The sequence below is a fragment of the Danio rerio genome, chromosome 18, assembly GCF_049306965.1.
Source record: "Danio rerio strain Tuebingen ecotype United States chromosome 18, GRCz12tu, whole genome shotgun sequence".
NCBI lineage: Eukaryota > Metazoa > Chordata > Actinopteri > Cypriniformes > Danionidae > Danio > Danio rerio.
Genome location: NC_133193.1, coordinates 50,639,854 through 50,662,500, shown reverse-complemented (window position 1 = coordinate 50,662,500; position 22,647 = coordinate 50,639,854). Strand labels below are relative to the sequence as shown.

At 37.5% G+C, this 22,647-nt stretch overlaps 1 protein-coding gene across 10 annotated transcripts in view; it reads left to right on the top strand.

The window, feature by feature from the left end:
• Positions 1-22,647, top strand: part of kirrel3b (kirre like nephrin family adhesion molecule 3b) — a 367,679-nt gene that overhangs the window by 253,483 nt on the left and 91,549 nt on the right. For all 10 annotated transcript variants that reach the window (XM_021467925.3, XM_073929721.1, XM_073929720.1 and 7 more), the window contains exon 4: positions 10,351-10,508. In XM_021467925.3, coding sequence (XP_021323600.1) covers positions 10,351-10,508 — 158 coding nt within the window. The remainder of the gene's footprint in view (positions 1-10,350; positions 10,509-22,647) is intronic.

The following is a 22,647-nucleotide window of genomic DNA, read 5'->3' as shown; positions in this document are numbered from 1 at the left end:
GGCCAAATGGAGAGTAGCGAAAGAGATGGAGAGAGAATAGTGTTTACCGCAGAATTCAGCAAACACATTAGTGACAGCGCGGTGAAGGGAGCTTTGATTTGGGCCAGTGAGCCACGTATGTCACTTGTCTCCATTCCTGGCATGTTTTCGATCGCACTTCCTTTTCTTTCTTTCTCTTTTTTCATCGCCGCTGATCTATCCATCACATCCAGTAGCAGCCGCGTGAGCAGGTGACGGGAAACAGACGGGCTTCATTGTTGTGCCAGACACGTCAGTAGAGGCAAAACACCACCATCCGCCTCCCAACAGATTGCTTCTCAAAGCCCCCCACCACCACCACCAACATCCCAGAAGCTTGTAATCCAGCCATATCGCCTCACTCTTCCACAATCTTGTTTTTTTTTTTTTTTGATGTCAATATCTCAACCTCTGAAAGCCACTGCCATAGAAGCCCACTGTACAATAAATGAAGTGAGATTTCCTCCCCTGCAATTACTACAGCATCAAACCCACTCTGGAGAATAAAGGAGATCTCTCTCACTCGCTCGCTCTCCTTCCCTTTTAGCTCCTGGAACTGAAACATCGCCCATCGGGTTGATTTAAAAAGCTTGCCGCCGGAATTCAAGGTCCTCGGCTGATTGAGGCAATGTTTCAGTCCATTTGGTTAATTGCAAATCCATTTGCCTGTGTGTTATTTATTGTTGTCTTTAGTCAGGCTACACGTCAGGAGTCTCGTCACCTTGAGCCAGGTCTTGTGAGATCAGACCTGGCCTCGTCTCTGGATACGGATTTGTTTTTTTATTGTTTAGTAAAAGTTTCAGAATATTAAGCCAGACTCAAAATAACGTACAAACTGTTGTTTTGCAGTAAACTTCTTTTTTCAGTGATATTTTATAGCCAGCACAGGCTCATTGGAAATGTGTGCCCAGGGCTACCTTTTTGAGAACCAAGAAATATGTGCTCTGGGAAACATAATGGCTACAATTTGTGTGTAAAACGAATGCTACGGGACAAATACTGCTGACCACTTATTTCAATATGGATGACTTTTCAGGGGTGGATGTAGCTCGCCACATATGGCATCAGAATTGGGAGGCAGAGCAGGATTTGGGTAAAAAGTCTAGCAAAGAACAATTCTATAAACCTGGTAAAACAAAATCCAAAACAAGCAGTGTAAAATTGTGGTAAAAAAAAAATAGGTGAATTCGTGGTAATTTCTTTTTTTTTAGGGAAGGGGTGTTTTCATGGTAAAGTTCACTAGCGAACCAGCAAACGTAAGAGAAAAGTGCAATGTGTGTATATATATATATATATATATATATATATATATATATATATATATATATATATATATATATATATATATATATATATATATATTAGTGCTATCAAAATTAGTGCATTGATGCATGCAATTAATTAGAAATATTTAACGCGTTTAAAAATTACGCAATTATTGCAGTTTCATTTATTTATTTTTTTATTTCCTGTTGTGGCAGACGTGTGATCAACATGCGAAGAAATATGGATAAGACCAAGGAAGCACTTGTTGATGGCAAGTTTCAGCATAAAACAATTAATGTCGCATTACCAGTCTCTCCAGCGTTTCCTCCAGAGTTTCATGCAATTTCGAGTGATTCATAATTTTTTTTTTCGACTTTTGTTTTAATGGAACTTGATAGCGCATGGCTAACATAAAGAAAACTTCCGCATTTTGTGACTCGGTGGTCCTTTAAGGTAATCAAAATCGCTGTTTTCATGGTAGACTCTTACTAAGAGTATTATCTTAATCATATAAAAATCTGAGTATTGGTGTCCATGTAAATGATGTGCCAGATGAAGTCGCGAGCTGTCAAAGACAGCGCATTCCTCTGCCTTTCAGCATGCGCATACATACAGGAATAAGGGGAAAAAGTGTGCTTGGTATTTCAATTTAAGACCTTTTCACCCCAAAAAATATTGCTAGAATTCAATCAAACTGTAAATGCAACTCAAAACCCCCTAACAGATTATACTAGGTAAAACAAAATCTACAAAAGCTGCGTGAATTTGTGGTCAAAGCAGTTTAGGGATGGAGAGTTTTCTCGTACAGATCACCAGCAAACCACTGACCTAAACCAATAGTGTTTTCAAAAGCACACGTAAGAGAAAAGTGCATTGCGATCACATAGTTTTACCTTGATTTTGTATTGCTTTTTGTAAACCCTGCCTCACTAGACTCGAACCTGAGCACTGTACAAAGTGTGTGTGTGCGTTCCTGTAAATATCATTAGTGTGAAAAGGAACAACACTTGTTGGTGTCAATCTGCTCTGTGGCATTCATTATAGCGAACTGCAGTCAATCATATTTCCTATGAGCCTGTACTGGCTAAATATATACATTATATTACCTATGTAAAGTATGTGTAACATTAATGTCATGCTTAGATATTTCATGTGTATATTGGCGAAGGGAACAAGTGTGTTGGGTATTCCAATGTAAGATCTTGTGACCCAATGGTGCTAGAATTCATTCAAACTGTAAATGCAACAACTCGATGCAAATCAAAATATTAATAGTATTAGTCAAAGATAACACACGTAAACACATCATACAGTATTGAAGATTTTATTATAGAGGGAAACAAAACAGACATGTGTCCGGACATGCAGGGAAGACAGAATCAGAGTTTTCCTAGCCATGTGGAATGTGGAAGAATCACAGCCTACTGGCCAGTAATTAAAAAGAAGCGATCAATTGGCGCTGCTGACCGACTCATGAGAAATCTATTGAGTGACTGTGGTAAAGCGCTAATTTGGAGCCATTAGGGGATGCAGAGTTTGCAAACAGGCCGGTAATGATGATGGCTTGCATGGCTACAGGGTTGCCCTTTGTACTGCTGTCAGACTAAGAGTGTCTGGGAGAGCTGAAATTAGATAGGGGAATGTCTGACAAAACCTCAACAGCCCGAAATAACAGCTCCTTCCTTTAATGATCAGTGCCATTTGTAGAGCGTGCTGCATAGGCATGGGTAGTGACAAGAAGAGAAACCGTGTCAAACAAGCACAGCTCTGGGATATTGAGGTTTGCAATAAGAGGCCTGTCAATGGGTCCAAAAGCTGACTTTTAGACATGCAATGTTTTGCTTCCACATTAAAGAGCCCCGATTATGGGTTTTTTGAAAATGACCTTACATGCAATGTGTAGCACAGCGAATAAAAGTGAATGAATACATCTAGCTGAGGTTTAAATCTGAAAGTGTGGCATGTTTAAAATGATGCCACTCAGAGTTGATTAAAAGAATCGTCTTGGTTTCAAATCTTTATTCGTTTTGTGCTGATGTCGATACGAATCATTGGCAAATATGAAGAGCCAGACCCGGGAAAACTTGAAAACTCGAGAAAAGTTTATGGGACTATTCACATACAGCTGAGCGCAGGCAACCAATCACAACAAATTAGGTCATCATTAGGTAGAATTCCTCAGATTTTCCGCTGATTTTCCACAGAATTCCGCAGATTTTTGCAGATTTTTAGCCCATTATTAATTCTGTTTATTTACTTGAGTAAATTTGTAAATCTGAATTTATTCAGTTTTTTTTCAGTAATTTATTACTTTTTATTTAAGATATTAAGGTGTAAGTTATGATACTCCGCTGGATACTCCCAAAATAATTCAGCAGAAATCTGCAGATTTTTACCAAAATTCTCTGCAGAAATAGCAAAAAAACATCCACAGATTTCGTCTGGCCCTGGTTATCAAACCAAATACTGCACTACAAATTAATAAACAAATAAACAAATCATATAGGGGTCGTTGGGATGATTAGGTAAAAATAAAAGCATACACTGCAAAAATTGCTTTTCTTGCTTAGATTTTTTGTCTTGTTTTTAGTCTAAATATCTAAAATTTCTTATATCAAGAAGCATTTTCTAGGCAAGCAAAACATATTGTCTTGTTTTGAGAAATAATATGCCAATATTAAGTGAGTTTTTCCTTAAAACAAGTAAAATAATCTGCCAATGGGGTAAGCAAATTAATCTAGTTTTTTCTTTTGACGTAAGATTATTTTGCTTACCCCATTGGCAGATTATTTTGCTTGTTTTAAGGAAAAACTCACTTAATATTGGCATATTATTTCTCAAAACAAGACAATATGTTTTGCTTATTTAGAAAATTCTTCTTGATTTAGGAATTTTTAGATATTTGGACTAGAAACAAGACAAAAAATCTAAGCAAGAAAAGCATTTTTTTGCAGTGTATTATAAGACAATGCAAGTCTTTATTGACCTCGCATGCATATTAGCTTGTCGTTGGAGATCCCCAAAACCAAAATATTACATTTTATATTGCATACTAGAGGTTTTTAGATAGATAACTCTTCTTTTAGTAATTGTGCAAGATTAAATGTATAATAGAATCTACACTATTTGAAAAAAGTCTTGTTGTCGATCCCAGTTGTAAGAGCAACAATTAATAACTTGACTTCTAGTTGATCGTTTGGAAAAGTGGTGTTGATTTTTTTTCCAATGGGTTATCTGTTGAGCTGCATCCCAAACATCACAAATACTGCAGAAGACCTACTGGAACCAGCATAAACCAACGATTTTTACAGAAATCAGTCAAGTTTGGTAAAGTGAAAATCATGGTTTGGGGTTATATTCAGTATGGGGGCATGCGAGAGATCTGCAGAGTGGATGGCAACATCAACAGCCTGAGGTGTTAAGACATTAGTGCTGCCCATTACATTACAAACCACAGGAGAGGGCAAACTCTTCAGCAGGATAGCGCTCCTTCTCATACTTCAGCCTCCACATCAAAGCTCCTAAAAGCAAAGAAGGTTAAGGTGCTCCAGGATTGGCCTGCCCAGTCACCAGACATGAACATTATTGAGAATGTCTGGGGTAAGATGAAGAAGGAGGCGTTGCAGATGAACCCAAAGAATCTTGATGAACTCTGGGAGTCCTGCAAAAACGCTTTCTTCGCCATTCCAGATGACTTTATTAATAAGTGATTTGAGTCATTGTAAAGATGTATGGATGCAGTCCTCAAGCTCATGATGGAGTCAGGCACAATATTTATTCTTTCTCCACTGCACTTTATATTCTATACTGGACATTATATCTGTCTTTTGTCTGAGCAAAGTCAGACCTTATTGTCCTAATTAAATCATTAAAAATCAAGGCATGATCATATTTTATTTTGGTAAATAAGCATAATCTAGAGGCCCTTGCCTTTCATATAAGCCACGTCTGATTCCAAATGATCAACTAGAAGTCAAGTTATTATCTGTTGTTCCTAATACTTGAATAGGGGACAAGACTTTTGTCGGGTGGTGTTCTATGAAATATTTTTTATATTCCCTATCACTAAAAAGTGATAAGGCATCATATAGTAGATTTGATTTTTAAAAAAAAGTGCTTCTCCATCTTTGCCCTTCTCTGCTATGATCACCCACAATGAGAAAGTTACCATTAATAAAGTCACTTTAATCTGATTGCTGTTAAATGCTTTAAATATATAACATCTGCCCTGCCAAGGACATCTTTCTTTGAAAGTGCATTCATTCTGTTACATTTTTTTAAATAGATTCTTACAAAAAAAACTAATAAATATCCACAATAACTATCTTCGCAGGTCAAGAAAGAGTCAAGACTGCCTGTAAAAGGCCTAAAGTAGAGCAATCACGCCGTGCATTCATATCAATTGAGACATTTAAACACAAGACAGTGACAGAAAAGTCAAAGCTCCAGTTGGAAAACACATTGTAGCGGTGGTGCTAAACATCTCAAATGCAATTGTTTTCTCCGACACACATATGTCTGTTAGATCCACAGTTTACATGCTAAAAATATATGTGTTTCTTTTGACTGTCATAATGAACTGCATTTCAAGAGTTCACATTTGGATATTGCTTGATACTAATAGCAAGGTTGGCATGCTGTCCCGGGAGAGAACACTGAGCCTGAAAATAATTGTGCCCAGGGCTCCTGATCAATTAGCATGTAAGGGGGTATAGGATCAAGTAGTTCTCGAGAGCTCCCCTTGATAAAGGAGGAAAAGGAGGAGATGGGGTGGATGAGGGGATTCTTCAAAAACGTAGATAAGGGGGTAACGTGAGATGGGCTTTTTATTGTGGGTTTGGATTAATCTGATTGGTTTATTAATGATTGCAGATGAGAGACCAGCCGCCATGCATGTCATGAGTTCCTATTGAAGTTTGTTTATAAAATTTCACTTATCATTTACACCTTTTGTCATTCATTCATTTACTTTTCGGCTTAGTCCCTTTATTAATCCGGGGTCGCCACAGTGGAATGAACCGCCAACTTATCCAGCATGTTTTTATGCAGCGGATGCCCTTCCAGCAGCAACCCATCTCTGGGAAACATCCACAGACACATTCACACTCATACACTATGGACAATTTAGCCTACCCAATTCACCTGTACCACATGTCGTTAAACTGTGGGGGAAACCAGAGCACCCGGAGGAAACCCACGCGAATGCAGAGAGAACATCTCTACACAGAAATGCCAACTGACCCAGCCGAGACTCGAACCAGCAACCTTCTTGCTGTAAGGTGACAGCACATACCTGCGCCACTGCGTCACCTATGACTTTTGTGAAGGGGGAAAAATGTTCAGGCAACCAATGATGTCAAAGCTCAAAGCTGAATATCTATAATGAGTATTCCTTCTTCTGTTAGTCCTATAGGTTTTAATCAACGCAATCTCACAGCAATTCGTAACTTTTTTGATTTCGTGGCTAATTCGTTTGAATTTGTACGATCTAATTCGTACTATTTAGTACGATTTGCTTATCACGCAATGACGGTTGGAGTTAGGGGTGGGGTTGGGTGCCACGCCTCCTTTTTAAAATTGTACATTTTCGTACGACTGAACTACAAATTCGTATGATTTAGCCACTAAACTGACAAAACCTAAAATACTTACGTTTCCTCGTGAGATCAGGCTGGTTTTAATACATAACGTCACTAAAGCAACATCATAGCCACACTTTTGCAAGGAAACTCTAGGAGTCCCCTTTATTATATTATATTTAGTAGATATAAACACTAAAACTAATGCTGGATGAAAAAAATGCAAATAAAGTTTTCAATTTCCATTTACTTGATTTTCGAAGCCATAAAATACAATGGAAACAGTGTGAGCTTTCAAAGATGTATCGAAAAAAAGTAATTTGACAACATTTTATTTATTTATTTTATTTTATTGTATTTTTTTCTCAATGCCAAAGACTGTCGCAACAATTCAAGTCATTTATTACAATTAAAAAATAATGAATTATCCCAGAGTTCTTTATGAATGTTGAGTTCTACGCAATATATATATATATATATATATATATATATATATATATATATATATATATATATATATATATATATATATATATATATATATATAAATACATACATTAAAGTCAAACTTATAAGCCCTACTGATAATTTTTATCTTCTTTTTCCAAAAATTCCCAAATAATCTTTGATAAAGCACGGGGATTTTCACAGTATTTGGTTTGCTGTAATGATTACTGTATGTTTTGCTCCTAAATTATTATTAAGATTTTTTTTTTTTTTGGTCAATGTGCGGAATTTGTCTGTTATCAGACCATCAACAAAAAACTACATACACTACCATGCTTGATGTACAGTTAAAGTCAGAATTATTGGCCCCCTTTATATTTTCCAATATTTCTACACATTTCTATACACAACAGTTTTCATAACTCATTTCTAATAACTGATTTATATATATATACGACTCTAATAACTGATTTATATATATATACGGCTATGTAAAGAAAGAATTATGAGTAGGGCTGAATCTCATTCCTAGCAGAAGTGAAAGTGAAAGCATGGTGAATTATTAATGAAAGATGTTTATCCTTTATAAAAAATTGACTGAAATTGAGATCTGATATTTTCTTATATTAAAATAATGACATATGACAGCTAAGTGAAATCCGTGGGATAAAAAATACATATATTTTAAAAATACCTTGCTTTGTTAAATAACATTTAGAAAATATTTCATAAATACTAAATAAATAAATAAATAAATAAATAAATAATCACAAGACTAATAATTTTGACTAATAATTTTGACTTAAACTGTAGGTAAATTAGACGTTGTTGTTCTTTTTTTTTTATTAATCTGTGGGAATTATTCATAGTGTTTACGTACAGATGAGAAAACATTCACTGAGTGCTTTTAATAGTGCCAGCAAAGACTGAACAGCTTTCCTTTTTTTCTTACTAATTAAAGACCCCAGTGACGTACATTTCTGAACAACCCCTTGACTGTAATTATCTTTCTCTTTGCCGTGACCTCCCCTCATTGTGTTCTTTTTTTCACTCTTTCTTTCTACTCTCCCTCCACTTCTCTCCGCCAGCTGCTTGCTAACTTTGATTTTTTTTTTTTCTCTCGCTCTCTCCTGCCCCAGATCTGTTCAGTAATGAGCATGCAGGGCGATCAATAATTCACTGGAGTTTGAATAAAACCCAGGATGATCGGGTTTGGGTGTGTGTTAAACAGAGAGAGTAATCAGTGCCATTCATGAACTTGTTTTTTTTATTTTTTGCTGGTCCCTCACACAATGTCTCCTGGCTGCTCTTAGATTGCTTCTCCACCCCCTCAGTCCTCGTTTTTTTCTCTTCCTCCCTCATCCATGCCGCTATTACTCCACATGCACACTTCTGCTCCTCAAACAGAATCACACTGTGATGATGACTCGCATACATACAAATCACACCTGCTCTCTTTAAATGCAGATCAAATTAAAGCACTCCAGGATCAAACCTCATTCCTTCACGCTCGGCCAGCAGCGCTCAGCTCAGAATATCAGCAGATAAATCTGGAAGGTTTTGTCATTCAAGATTACATGTTTTTGTTTTGCTTTATAAAGATGTACCTCTTATATATTCCCGTTCTTTTTTAGTGTTGCCAAGCATCTCAAGAAAAATAATGACATATGGACTGAACAATATGGGACCTGAAAATCTGGAATAATATATCTATTTTTATTCTATTGTAATTATTATTTTTCATAATTTATTTATTTTTTTTTTAGTTTATTTGATTTTGGTTATGGAGGAGTAATGTACTGCTTTAAATAGCAAATGCAAAAATGCATTAAATAAATAATGTTACTAGTCAAACATTATATTAAGGTGGTTTAAGCATGTAGCATGTAAATGATGTGTCCACAGAATGGCACTGAAACTTTAATTCTAAGACACATTTGCTTAAAAAATAATATAAGAACAATAAAATGAAATTTTAACTGGATGATTAAAACTTTAAATTGTAGGGTCACCAAGCAAACTTTGTAATAAATGCAAACATCATGAATGCAGAAATTTACAAACCATGCACTGTAGTATTTATTTATAGGTACATTTTTGAGGTTTTGCCAATTCTTTTATTGTTTATAAATACAGTCGATGTAAAAATTATTAGCCCACCTGTGAAATATTTATTTTTAAATATGTTTAAATACTTATTTAAAGTTCTGTTTAATAGAGCGAAAACTGATTAACTGATTTCTAATAAGTATTTTTGTCTTTAATTACAGTAAATAATAGTTTAATATTTTGCAAGATACTAATATTCATGTAACAACATTTGAACATTTAAATAATAGTAATTATTTAACTATGAATTAATAATAAAATAATAATAATAATAAAATGAATAAATAAAAATAATTAATAATAATAACAATAATTAAAAATAAACTATTTATAATAATAACAACAACAACAATAATAATAATAATAATAATAATAATAATAATAATAATAATAATAATAATAATAATTATTATTATTATTATTATTATTATTATTATTATTATTATTAAATAAATCAATCAATCAATCAATCAATCAATCAATCAATAAACAGGGGGCTAATAATAATAATGAAAACTATTTTTTAAATGCTTTTATTACAGCCAAAATGTTTATTTATTTATTCATTCATTCATTCATTCATTCATTCATTCATTCATTTATTTATTTATTTATTTATTTATTTATTTATTTATTTATTTATGTGTTTGTTTGTTTATTCATTCATTTAATTATATATGTGTGTATATTTATTAAACAAAACTTTTAAAAAATGTACTTATATATTCTCTGAAGTTTCCAGAATATATACAGAATAGATACATGTTTCCCTGTGAGTTGTTTTACAGTATGCTGTGTAAGTCTTTGGTTTCCCAGCAGAAAAGCCTAAAGGTTCACACTATTGCATAGATCATCTAGAATTCTCAGAGCAGCCTTAGTGTCTTGGCAGATCCCCCAACAATATTGTCCTTTTTTTTCCCTTCTTGTCTAGTTCCACCTGACGATCCCATGATCACCGGCGGGCCTGTTGTTAGCCTGAGAGCAGGCGACCCCCTCAATCTGACGTGTCACGCGGACAACGCCAAACCTGCCGCCTCTATCATCTGGATCAGAAATGGCGAGGTGCTGAATGGAGCCATGTACTCTAAGGTAAGGACAGAACAGTGTGTACTAATCAATACGATTTGATATATGTTAGTGTTCTAATGGCCACTGGTTTTGAGTGTTACAATTGGGGGCTCGTCCGGGATAGAAGTGAGGTTTAGGTGTGTGATATCACGGTACAAAGGTGAACATAAAAAGGCTCATAAACACCTGTTTTTCTGGTATTAGCCATGATGTTGCTCATTACAGTACAATACATTACTTTAATATTGCAACTGCAAGACCAGTGTGTTACACTTGGGGGCTCGTCCGGGATGGGAATGGTGTTTAAGGTGGTAAGTGTAACGGTGGCCAACCAGTGAAGTGCTATGCAGGTAAAACAGCTCTCCTTTGACCTCAAAAAATGCTCTAGCACCAGATGCCAGAAGCCATGATCTAGGTGTATTATTTGGAATTAAAAGTCATCTATATCAATATTTTAATTACCTGGAAAAGTGGTCATATATTAGGGTTTACAGCAGATATGTTACTTGTAAACATTTTGTTAAAGCTGATGTAGTGAACACTGGTAAAAAAAGATATGTCTTGGTCTGCCTAAAAATACATGATGCTACAAAAGTGAACATAAAAAGGACAGAATGCTCATAAATACCAGCTTTTCAAGTCAAAATCGTTATTTTGCTCATTACATTATGATACATTACTTTAATTGGTTCATTACAACTTGCAATATAAAGGGGCTTGTCCGGGATGGGAGTGAGGTTTAGGGTGGTGAGTGTAACGATGGCCAGCTTGTGAAGTGGTTTAACCTCACTCCTCTGACCTCAAAAAATGTTCTAGCAACAGATTCTAGAGGCCATGGTCTAGGTCAGGGGTTTTCAAAGTGTGAGGCGTGCCTCCCCTGGGGGGCGCCAGATCATGTCAGGGGAGGCGCGGGAAAAAATATTATATATTAAAAATATAATTATTAAGTTTAATTATTATATGTATTTTTTATAATTTTTAAACGTTTTAATTAAACAAAGCTAAAAAAAATAATAATTCAAAAATAAGAAAACCTTTTTTACCCAGAAGGCCATAGCTGTGAATTCGCTTCTGTTTGGCAAGCCCGCCAATACAGGTGTATGCCTGTTAATACAATGGATCGGTTTCTGAGACCCCCCGATTCAAAGCCTTCAAGTTCAGGGCTTAAACCCAAAAGACAACGATATGATGATCAGTATTTGAGTTTAGGATTTACGTGGACAGGACCAGCTGATGAACCTCGACCTTTATGTGTGGTTTGTCAAGATATTTTGGCTAATGACAGCATGAGACCTGCTTAACTTCGGCGAGACCTTGAAACCAAGCATGATGAGGTAGCAGGAAAACCTCCAGAATTTTGTGTGTGTGTGTGTGCGCGCGTTTGTGCGTGCGTGCGTGTTTAGGAGGAGGGGGAGGCCAATGGATAAGTTGTGTTAAAAGGGAGGCCCACTGTCTTAGACTTTGAAAAACCCTGGTCTAGGTGTATTATTGGGATTTAACAGTCATCCTTATCAATATTTTAGTAAATTAGCCTATTTTAGGGTTTACAAGTATGTTACTTGTAAACATTTTGTTAAAGCTGATGAAGTAAGCACTGGGAAAAAGATATGTCTTGGTCTGCCTAAAAATAAACACTGGTGTGAATCCACTGAAATGCGACAGTAACCAAAAATATCCAAATTAACCAAAGACATAATGCTACAAAAGTGAACATAAAAAGGACAGGATGCTCATAAACACCTGTTTTTCTAGTCATAGTCGTGATGTTGCTCATTACAGTATTTTACATTACTTTAATTGGTTCATTACAACTTGCAATATAGTCATTACAGTGTCGTAAATGCAGCAGCTCTTCATTTGGTGTGTGAGTGCTGGTTTTGGTGGTTTACAAGGACAGTTTTTTTGTATAATGACATTGGTATGGTTTAGTAGTACTGTATCACAGTGGTTTACAAGGACATGCCTTGTGTCCTAATAATTAAAAGCACGTTGAACTCATGCTAAAAGGTTTTACTAGGGTACTTCAGGGTTAGATTTAGGTGTAAAAGTGGGGTAGGGACAAATACAACCCAAGCTCATTCTGGAAACGTAGCCCTGCGGACGTTTCTGGAGACAGCGATTTACGTGGCCGGAGGTACGTAAGGCCTCGTTTAGTTTTTTTCGAGCAAACGCTGTGGGGCGGTGTGGCGCCGCTCTGCCCCTCCTCTTCGCGCTTGCCGGCCGACGGCTGCCTCCGAGTGGAGGGCTTTCCCGATGCAACCAGTTTGTCTGCTTAGCTCACAGCGTTGCGTCGGCGGAGCAGAGGCCCCGGAGGAGGAATAGGAGGAGCCGGCCGCGGGGACGACGACCGGGATCGAATCCGGGGAACAGCGATTCTGGAAATCAGGTAAGACGAAAAACGGAATCCGAAAAATAAGGGCGAGAACGCGGCGGGATCCGAAAACGCGGTCGAAATCGAAGACGAGGGCTTTTGTTTTTTTTGTTTTTTCTGGACGGCTTTTGCGAACCGTCGCTCGGGTTTAGGGAAGGAGGAGAAGGAGGAGGAAGAGGAGGGCGGCCGAGTCGGCCGATCCGGTGGCTTTTCGCCCGAGACGCGAAAAAGCGCGTACAGCGGCCTCTCTGTAAAATAAAGTATGGCTATAGAGTGTCCTTGTAAACCACCAATACCAACATGTGTGTATTGAAGGAATTCCTTTACACACTTTATATCAGTGGTCCCCAGCCATCGGGCCGCAGACCGGTACCGGTCCGTGGAACAATTAGTACCAGGCCACATAAGAAATCATGAATTATTTATGTAGAAAATATTACCCCCGCGACTTGGTTTCTTCCACTTACTCCCGCCATCTCATGTCAAAAGGACTATGCCAAAATCCACCACGGAGCGGGAACGATCGCTAGAATATCGCTCAGTGGTGGTTGTTGATAGTTTAAAGTTATAAAACAGGTATTATAGTGCAAATCAGCAGAGCATTTAAGGATTTTGCATATATGTGTGCTTGCATCGCTAAGTAAGTACCCGAAATCATTGCAATATGTATCTATATGGAGTTTCACATAATCATGCTCATTAGGGCTGGTACATGCCATTTTAATTATGAAAAATAAAAAATAATAAAAATAAGTAATTTAATACATTAGAAGCACTGTATTCATGTAAATTCTTAAATACATATCAATATTGACTAAAATTTTTTAATATAAAAAAAATTAAATATTTTTTTAGCATTTTGAAATATCAAAGACTGTCACAAATGTTTAAGTAATGTATAATAATTAATCAAGATCCATGATTTCCATAAAACCATAAAAGCAAAACACATATAGATCATACTTTAAATTGATGCTTTTTTTATTTTTTAGAAAACTTTATTTTTGGTTATTTTTCTCTTTATTTCTTCCCTAAAAATAACTGCACCTATCAAAATGTTTTTTCTTTGAATTTCCTTTCCAAATACAGTATAAAGCTGTCTTCAATTTGAAATGAAATGGCCACTCGTGGTGCGAGCCATCTGTGGTCATGATTGCTTGCACCATCTGCACTCATTCGCTTTAGCCCTTAGCTCCATTTGATTGGAAGAAAATCCCTGGAAATCCAGCCTCTAACTGCAATGACAGAGACATGTTTGTCCTCCTTACCCTGCAAAATGTGTCAACACAAACAAACAGATGGCAAGATAAGGCAAAGCCATATTGTTTTCACATTTTTTTCCTTTTTCTCTGAACGTAAAAATGATTCCCTTTCATGCAGCTGATGTTTAATGTATGTTTGCAGCTCAAATACTATTAATAATCCTCCTGCTTCAATCAAAACTCATAACTTGCCCTTCTGATCTTCTTCCGAGGTCAACCTAAAGCAGAAAACCGCAGCAGAGTAATCAACAAAGCAATATAAATAAAGAGTCCCTGCAAGATCCTCTCGACCAATGCTAACCCTCCCTCATCCGGATACCATTATTGGCTGCTTCTAAAGAGCAGATAAACACCATTGATTTAGCTGGTGTTACTGAATGCCGAATTGTCCATCAACACACTCGCTAAAAGAGGTGCTGCTAATCGAAGGACGAGTGCTCAGTTTTGTGTGAGGGACAGGGCATTGTGATGGATGTACACTAGCTGACTTGTTGCCTATCCAAACATTAGGTACAACCAATTATAACTTGACTTGTAGTTGATCATTTGGCCTCTAGATTACTTTCATTCATATTATTAAATGTTTAAATTTGGATATTGTTTATCATAGTGCCTTAAGATTTGTCACTGGTTCAAGTGCACGCACACATCACTGTAATTTATATAAAATGACAGAATGGACCTCATTACAGTTAAGGAGAAAACAACATATTTTAGTTTTCATTTTTAAAGCATTAATTGGTAAATTACCAAAGTATATATATATTTGTTGGAGTACTGTTCAAATACTTACAATACCAGATTAGCAGAAATAATCGTAATTAAAATGGCATTTTTTCACACAGAGTTAGGTCGATCTGCATTCTCTAAGTATGCTCCAAATGTATGGAATGAACATATACTGCATATGAAATCTCTACCATCTATCGCTATATTTAAAAATATTTTAAACACTGTCAATTTCGAACACTGCACAAGTTTTAATTGATTATGGCTTATACTATTTTGTGTGTGTGTATGTGTTGTGACGTACTTTTAATTTAATTTAATTTAATTTAATTTAATTTAATTTAATTTAATTTAAATTTAATTTAATTTAATTTAATTTAATTTAATTTAATTTAATTTTTATTTTATTTTAATTATTTTATTTTATTTTAATTATTTTATTTTATGATTTAATTTGATTTGATTTAATTTAATTTAATTTAATTTAATTTAATTTAATTTAATTTAATTTAATTTAATTTAATTTAATTTTATTTTATTTTATTTTATTTTATTTATATATTTTTCATTATTTTTTTTTTCTTTGTCCTATGCTGCCTATCTTGACAAGGACTCCCTGGTAGAAGAGATGTTGTATCTCAATGGGACATTCGTAGTAAAATAATTAAACAAAATAAATAAATAAATAAATTACGTTTTTTTTTTTTACCAAAATAAAATATGATCATGTCTTGATTATTAATTATTTAATTAGGATAAAGGTCTGACTTTGTTTAGACAGAAATAATGCATGGTATAGAATATAAAAACATGGAGCAGTGGAGAAAGAATGAAGATTGTGTCTGACTCCATCATGAGCTTGGAGGACTGCATCCATACATCTTTGCAATGACTTAAATCACTGATTAATAAAGTCATCTGGAATGGCAAAGAAAGCGTTCCCACAGGTCTCCTAGAGTTCATCAAGATTATTTGGATTCATCTGCAAAGCCTCCTCCTCCATCTTACCCCAGACATGCTCAATAATGTTCATGTCTGGTGACTGGGCAGGCCAATCCTGGAGCACCTTGACCTTCTTTGCTTTCAGGAGCTTTGATGTGGAGGCTGAAGTATGAGAAGGAGCGCTATCCTGCTGAAGAGTTTGCCCTCTCCTGTGGTTTGTAATGTAATGGGCAGCACTAATGTCTTAACACCTCAGGCTGTTGATGTTGCCATCCACTCTGCAGATCTCTCGCACACCCCCATACTGAATGTAACCCCAAACCATGATTTTTCCTTCAGCAAACTTGACTGATTTCTGTGAGAATCTTGGGTCCTTGCAGGTTCCAGTAGGTCTTCTGAAGTTTTTTTGGTGATTGGGATGCAGATCAACAGATGATTCATCAGAAAAATCGACTTTCTGCCACTTTTCCCAAATGTTCAACTTGAAGTCAAATTATTATTTGTTGCTCATAAAACTAAGATCGACAACAAGACATTTGTCAGGTAGTGTAGATGGTTGAGCTTTCTAATATTTCTATGCATACTATTAAAAAGCAATGCAGTCAATTAAGCCACAATCACTTGGTCTGAATAATAAAGAATGGGACAGGCGGAAACTCTCTCTCTCTCTTACACACACACACTCCTTCATCAGCCTCATAATCGGGACAAATGAGGGCCAGGCTCTGTATGAAGTATCAAGCCAATATGTCTTTTTATTGCACTGGCATTTCTGCTATCCGAGACACTTAACGTCGTGCCATAATCTGTCGTTCCCTCCATTGCTAGATTTCTATTGGCCTCTGAATGTCATCACCTGACGAGCTGCAGAAAAGTACAGATAGTAGTGTTGTAGATGTGATGATAAAGCACAACAAAGGCAAAGCAGCACACGGATGAGATGGAGGGGAAATTCAGAATAGGTCAGCGATTTGAGCGATTTTTTTGCAAAGCGTGTGCATTTTTAAATGAATTTCAGCAAGGGTCGACTTTTTAAAAGCTCTCTTTATAGTTCAGACTAAATGTCTAGATGCATTATACAGTATGTGAAATACAGTCTCTGACTTTGATTAGACAAAAGTCTTGTCACTTAACAGAAATAATGTACAGTATAGCAAATAAAGTCATGGTGCAGAAGAAAAAAGAATGAGTATTGTGTCTGACTCCATCATGAGCTTGGAGGACTGCATCCATACATCTCTGCAATGACTCAAATCACTAATTGATTAAGTCATCTGGAATAGCAAAGAAAGAGTTCTTGCAGGAGTTCTCCCAGAGTTCATCAAGTCTCTTTGAAGTCATCTTCAATGCCTCCTCCTTCATCTTACACTAGATATGCTCAATAATATTTACATCTGGTGACTGTGCTGGCCAATCCTAGTATAATGTGAAGTGGGATGCTGACAAACGAGGTGCGGATCCAGATGCAGGATTTATTCAACAGGGAATGTTCAGGCCAGCAACGTTCAACACAGGGGTAAACAGATGTATACGGGCAATTCAGAGGCAAGGTCATAAAACAGGCAGATGGTCAAAGGACAGGCAGCAAGCACCGTAAACACAGCAAAGTTCAAACTGAAGGCAAGGCAAGGAAAACGCATCGTAATGTTTACAATTCAGTATACCAAGACTCAGCAAAGTCTGTGTGTTAGTGCTCTCTTCGTAGTCCATGTAATCAGTTATGAACAGGATCAGCAGTGTGTGTTAGCAATCAGCCAGGATTAGGAACTGGTGTGTGTGTGTGCAGTGCATGACTGGATCTTGTAGTCTATATAATGTCGAATTTGTAGTTCTATGCGATCTTTGTAAATCCCAGCGAACTGCCAGGATTAGATCGCTCGTGATTGTGACACCTGGAGCACATTGTTCTTCTTTGCTTTCAAAAACTTTGATGTGGAGGCTGAAGTATGGGAAGGAGTGCAGAATAGATTCAGAGTAGGTCAGCGATTTGAGTGATTTTGTGCATTTTTAAATGAATTTCAGCAAGGGTCGACTTTTTATAAGCTCTCTTTATAGTTTAGACTAAATGTCTAGTTGGGATGCATTATACAGTATGTGAAATACAGTGAGAAACATGTTTCTTGGAAATAGTGGTATCAGGAAATTAATAGCTTTGATTCAATAGCAGTGCTGTCAATTGATCAAAAGTGAAAGTGTTTCTAGTGTTACATATATTTTTAGTTCAAATATATTTAGGGCTTATTTTTTGCTGGCCGATGTATTGCACCCAAAATAATTGCGATAAACGATATAATTGCCACTAAAAATAGAAAAAAGAATACATTTTGTAGAACATAATAGTTTAATAATTCAGGTATACTGTTTTTAAAGAATATTTTATTTTTAAGAATATTTAGACGTTTGAAATTAATTTTTTTAGAAACAAATAAGTAATAATAAATAGGGCTACAACAACGAATCAATAAAATTCATTAAATTTGATTACTAAAAGCGTTGGCAAATCATTTCATTATTGATTTGTTGTGTCGCGCGACGCAGAGACGTTTGATTATTAAAAAAAAAACTTTAGTAAACGTTCTCTTCCTCTCTCGTGCATTGATGCCAGCCTTTTGGCGCCTCATAGATAGGACGGAGCAAAAAAGAGAAGGCAGAGAAATCCGCGAGACCCTCTGTGGGAGCATTTTACCCTAAATAAACAAAAAAAGTGTGTAATAAACAAAAACAAAATGTGTTTACTTGTTATCCAGATTGACAAGCATGATGTGAAAAATTCAAACTGAGCATTGGTGCTTTGGCTGGCCAGAGACAGATATGTCAGGGGTCGCCATAGTGGAATGAACCGCCAACTTATCCAGCAAATGTTTTACGCATCAGATGCCCTTCCAGCTGCAACCCAAAACTGAGAAACACCTATACCCTCTCGCATTCACACACACTCATACACTACGGTCAATTTAGCTTATTCGACTCACCTATAGTGCATGTGTTTGGACTGAGGGGGAAACCGGAGCACCTGGAGGAAACCCACACTAACACAGGGGCCACCATCGCAGGGGCCCCAAGTGCACAAGAGCCCCTGGGCCAGTGCCCACAATGCCCATTGGTCAATCCGGCCCTGACATTAGGTTGGTGGAACTAATTAATTCCCCATATTCCACTTTTTCACATATTTGGCTTTCCTACAGAGCTAAACATTCAACCACTGGTTTCACCTTTTTGTCTTCCTCTTCCCCTAAGTCTTCAAAACTTCCCATAACCCTCCTCCTCATCTGTGTCTCAAATTAAATTTTACCCCCAAGACTTCATCCCTGCCTAGATTTCTGTATAATTAGTGAAGGCTTTTAAATAGTAATGCCCACCATGAGAGAGTATTTCAATATTTCAAATAGAGTTCTAATTAACTTTAGTATCAAACCGAAAGTGGCAAATTGTTTCGTGCTGCTGAATCAGGTAGCACGCAGCGCGGCGCCGCCGACACACAAGCTTGACTGTCGCCTTCACGCTTCGTCTTTGCTGAATTTAGGCTGTTCTGCTAATGCTTGAAACATCAGTCTGCCTCCACCACATTTACTCCCCACCCCCTCCCTGCTGCAACCCCCTCTTAATTAACCTTCTTGCGGTTTTGCCACCGAAATTAAAAGTAGGAGAGGAGAGAAGTAAAAAGGCATCTAATTAATTGCACCGTAAAATGGCGGAAATTAATCAGAACTGGAGGTGCAGGATTAAATTAGTTAATCAAAGAATGGCTTTTAACCCCAGGAGCAGAAACAGAACTATAAACTCTTTTTGAAAGAGATGGAAAAACAAAGCGGCGGAACACTTATCTCTCTTAAAGTGAAATTAATACGTGGTAATAGGCAGCGAAACGTGTGGCCATGCTGGTCCTCAATTATTGCCGCTGATTTGAAACACCTTCCAGCGACGGCTCTCGTTTCAAAGCGCGTTAAGGGACTTTGCGACGACATGCTAATGTTGTCTAAATTATTAGTATTAGTGCGCCTTGAGGTCTAATCAGCAAATCACTCCCGCTTTTTCAGTCCCCCTAGATGTCAACCTTAATTTCACACAATTTTTGTCGGCACACTTCAAAAGGATGTTTACTGACATTTGCTAACCTTTTAAACCGAGTAAACGGCCAACGAAGACACTTTATTTTCAGATTTTGACATTTGACAAGGGACAGGCCTGTTTGACATGCACGCGCAGCTGAGCCATTGCGCCCTAAAACACACATCCAGTTTTTTGACATTTCTAATTCCGTCTCGGGCCTCATACCTAACACCGTATTCTCCTCTCCTGATTTCCAGCCTTCACTTCCTGTAGAGAAAGCTGACACGCTCCGGGCTGCACCAGCAGAAATTATCTATTTGTAATTTGGAGCTATTTCGGGCCCCGGTCCCGGTTAAGTGTTGAGTCCTTGGCTGTTTCAGGCCCCATTCAAGATTAATGACTTCAGACAGGCCCTGAGCAATGAGGGAAACAATCCGGACTGTGTCAGGCAGGATATTACATTGACACGTCCTGCGGCTGACAGCTTGTGTCTTTCAGCTGGTGAGGTGAGCACCTAGTCTGCGGAGCCACAGCCGTCACGCTCACTGCCGACTACATGACAAACACAATACGCCGTACAGTATAGGATGGCCTACATTTAGTCAGACCCCTTCAGCCGTTTTAACACTGCGATGAATTCAGTCCACATGGGTCTTTTACAGTATTGGAATATTTGAATAAACTGTAATTAAGTATCATGAGCACAAGTTCACACTTAGAGATATTAGGCTGAATATGTTATGCACATTTGGCATTCTGTCCAGCAAAAGGGCTCTGAGCTTGGAGAGACACCCTAACTCGTGTTATTCTACTTGTCAGGGGAGAGATGGTGATAGGGGTCCGAGCACAGTGACTGGCCTCATAGCGTTCCCCAACTCCAATTTAAGTAGGAATTGGGTTTAAAGGTGTAAAGAGAGAGTAGTGGAGGGATGTTGAAAGTCAAGAGAAACAGAGGTAGGACTTGCTTGAGTAGTTATAGGAGTTTGGTCCTACGCTGATTGGATAATAGAATTATTGTCAACAATGAATTAGCCTTGACAAAACACCTGCACATGTACCTCCTAAAATTTGTTTAGAAAACATCACTCGATAATCAACAGAAAAGTCTTTATTGGCTGTTAATTGCTAGCTAGCAATTAATCCACTGGTATTTTTGCTCATTCATCTTGGCTCCAACACTTTCAGGTTGGCGGGTCTCCTTAACATCACCCTGATCTTTAGCTTCTTTCACAAAATCTTAATATTAATGTCTGCTAACCACTATGTCTTATTTATATATCTATAATATTTATGTCTTTCTTTACCACTTTTGCTGTGCGTTTTTGGTTAATATAGAATATCTTATCATACGCACTCAGAAATTGTACTAAAGCTGGGGCACTGCCATTACAAAATATGGTTTGCATATAAAAGGTCCATTTTGGTATATTATACATATCTATCAGTAACTAAGTGTACATATTAGTACCTACAAATTACTCGATAGTCAAAAGAAAAGCCTTTATTGCCTATAAATTCAACCCAAGCTCATTCTGGAAACGTAGCCCCGCGGACGTTTCTGGAGACTGCGATTTATGTGGCCGGAGGTACATATGGCCGCGTTTTGTTTTTTTCGAGCGAACGCTATGGGGCAGTGTGACGCCGCTCCTCCTCTTCGTGCTCTCCGGCTGACGTCTCACCTCTGTGTGGAGGGTGCTCACTTCTGTGTCACCTCTCAGTGTTACGTCGGTGGAGTGGAGGCCCGGAGGAGGAGGAGTCGGCCACGGGGATGACCGGGATCGAGTCCGGGGAATTGCGGTTCCAGAAATCAGGTAAGATAAAAAACAGAATCCAAAAAATAAGGTCGAAAACGCGGCGAGATCTGAAAACGCGGTCAAAATCAGACGAGGGCTTTTGCTTTTTTTTTTGGACGGCTTTTGCAAATCCTTGCTTGGGTTTAGGGAAGGTAAGGAGGTGGAAGAGGAGAGCAGCTGGGTCGGCTGATTGGCCGGCCGCCCGGTCGATCGTCCAGTTGTTCAGCCAGTCAGTCAGACGGACGGACACTCCACAGCGGCCTCCGGCGGCTTTTCACGCGAGAACAGCGCAGACACGAACGGTGCGCGCTCCCGAAAGGCGTTCGAGACGCGAAAAAGTGCGCACAGTGGCATCTCACGGATTCGCAAAAACAAAAACTGCTCGAATACGTACCTCTCGGGATGTATTTCGTGGTCTGCAGAAACGTCCACGGGGCTATGTTTCCACAATGAGCCTGGGTTACATAAATTGCTGACTAGCTTTTGGCATGTCTCCATTGGTAGTTTTGCCCATTCCTTTCGGCTCCAACTCTTTTAGGTTGGCTTGTCTCCTTGACATCAGTCTGATCTTTAAGCTCATTCTACAGATTCTAGGTTATATTTATGTCAGGACTCTGGCTGGGCCACTGCAAAATGTTAATATTTATGTCTGCTAACCATTTCTTCACCACTTGTGTGTGTGTTTTTGGTTAATAAAGAATATATTATAAAACTCTCTCAGAAATTTTACTAAAGCTGGGGCAGTGCCTTTACAAAATATGGTTTATATATTTAAGTTCCATATTAGCATCTTAAACATGTATTACAGTATATTAGTAACTACAAATTACTTATTAGTCAACAGAAAAGCCTTTATTGGCGATTAATTGCTGATTAGCTTTTGCATGTCTATTGCCCATTCATCTTGGCTCCAACTCTTTCATGGTCTCCCTGACATCACCCTGATCTTCAGCTCCTTCAATAGAATCTCAATTAGATTTATGTCAGGACTCTGGCTGGGCCACTGCAAAATG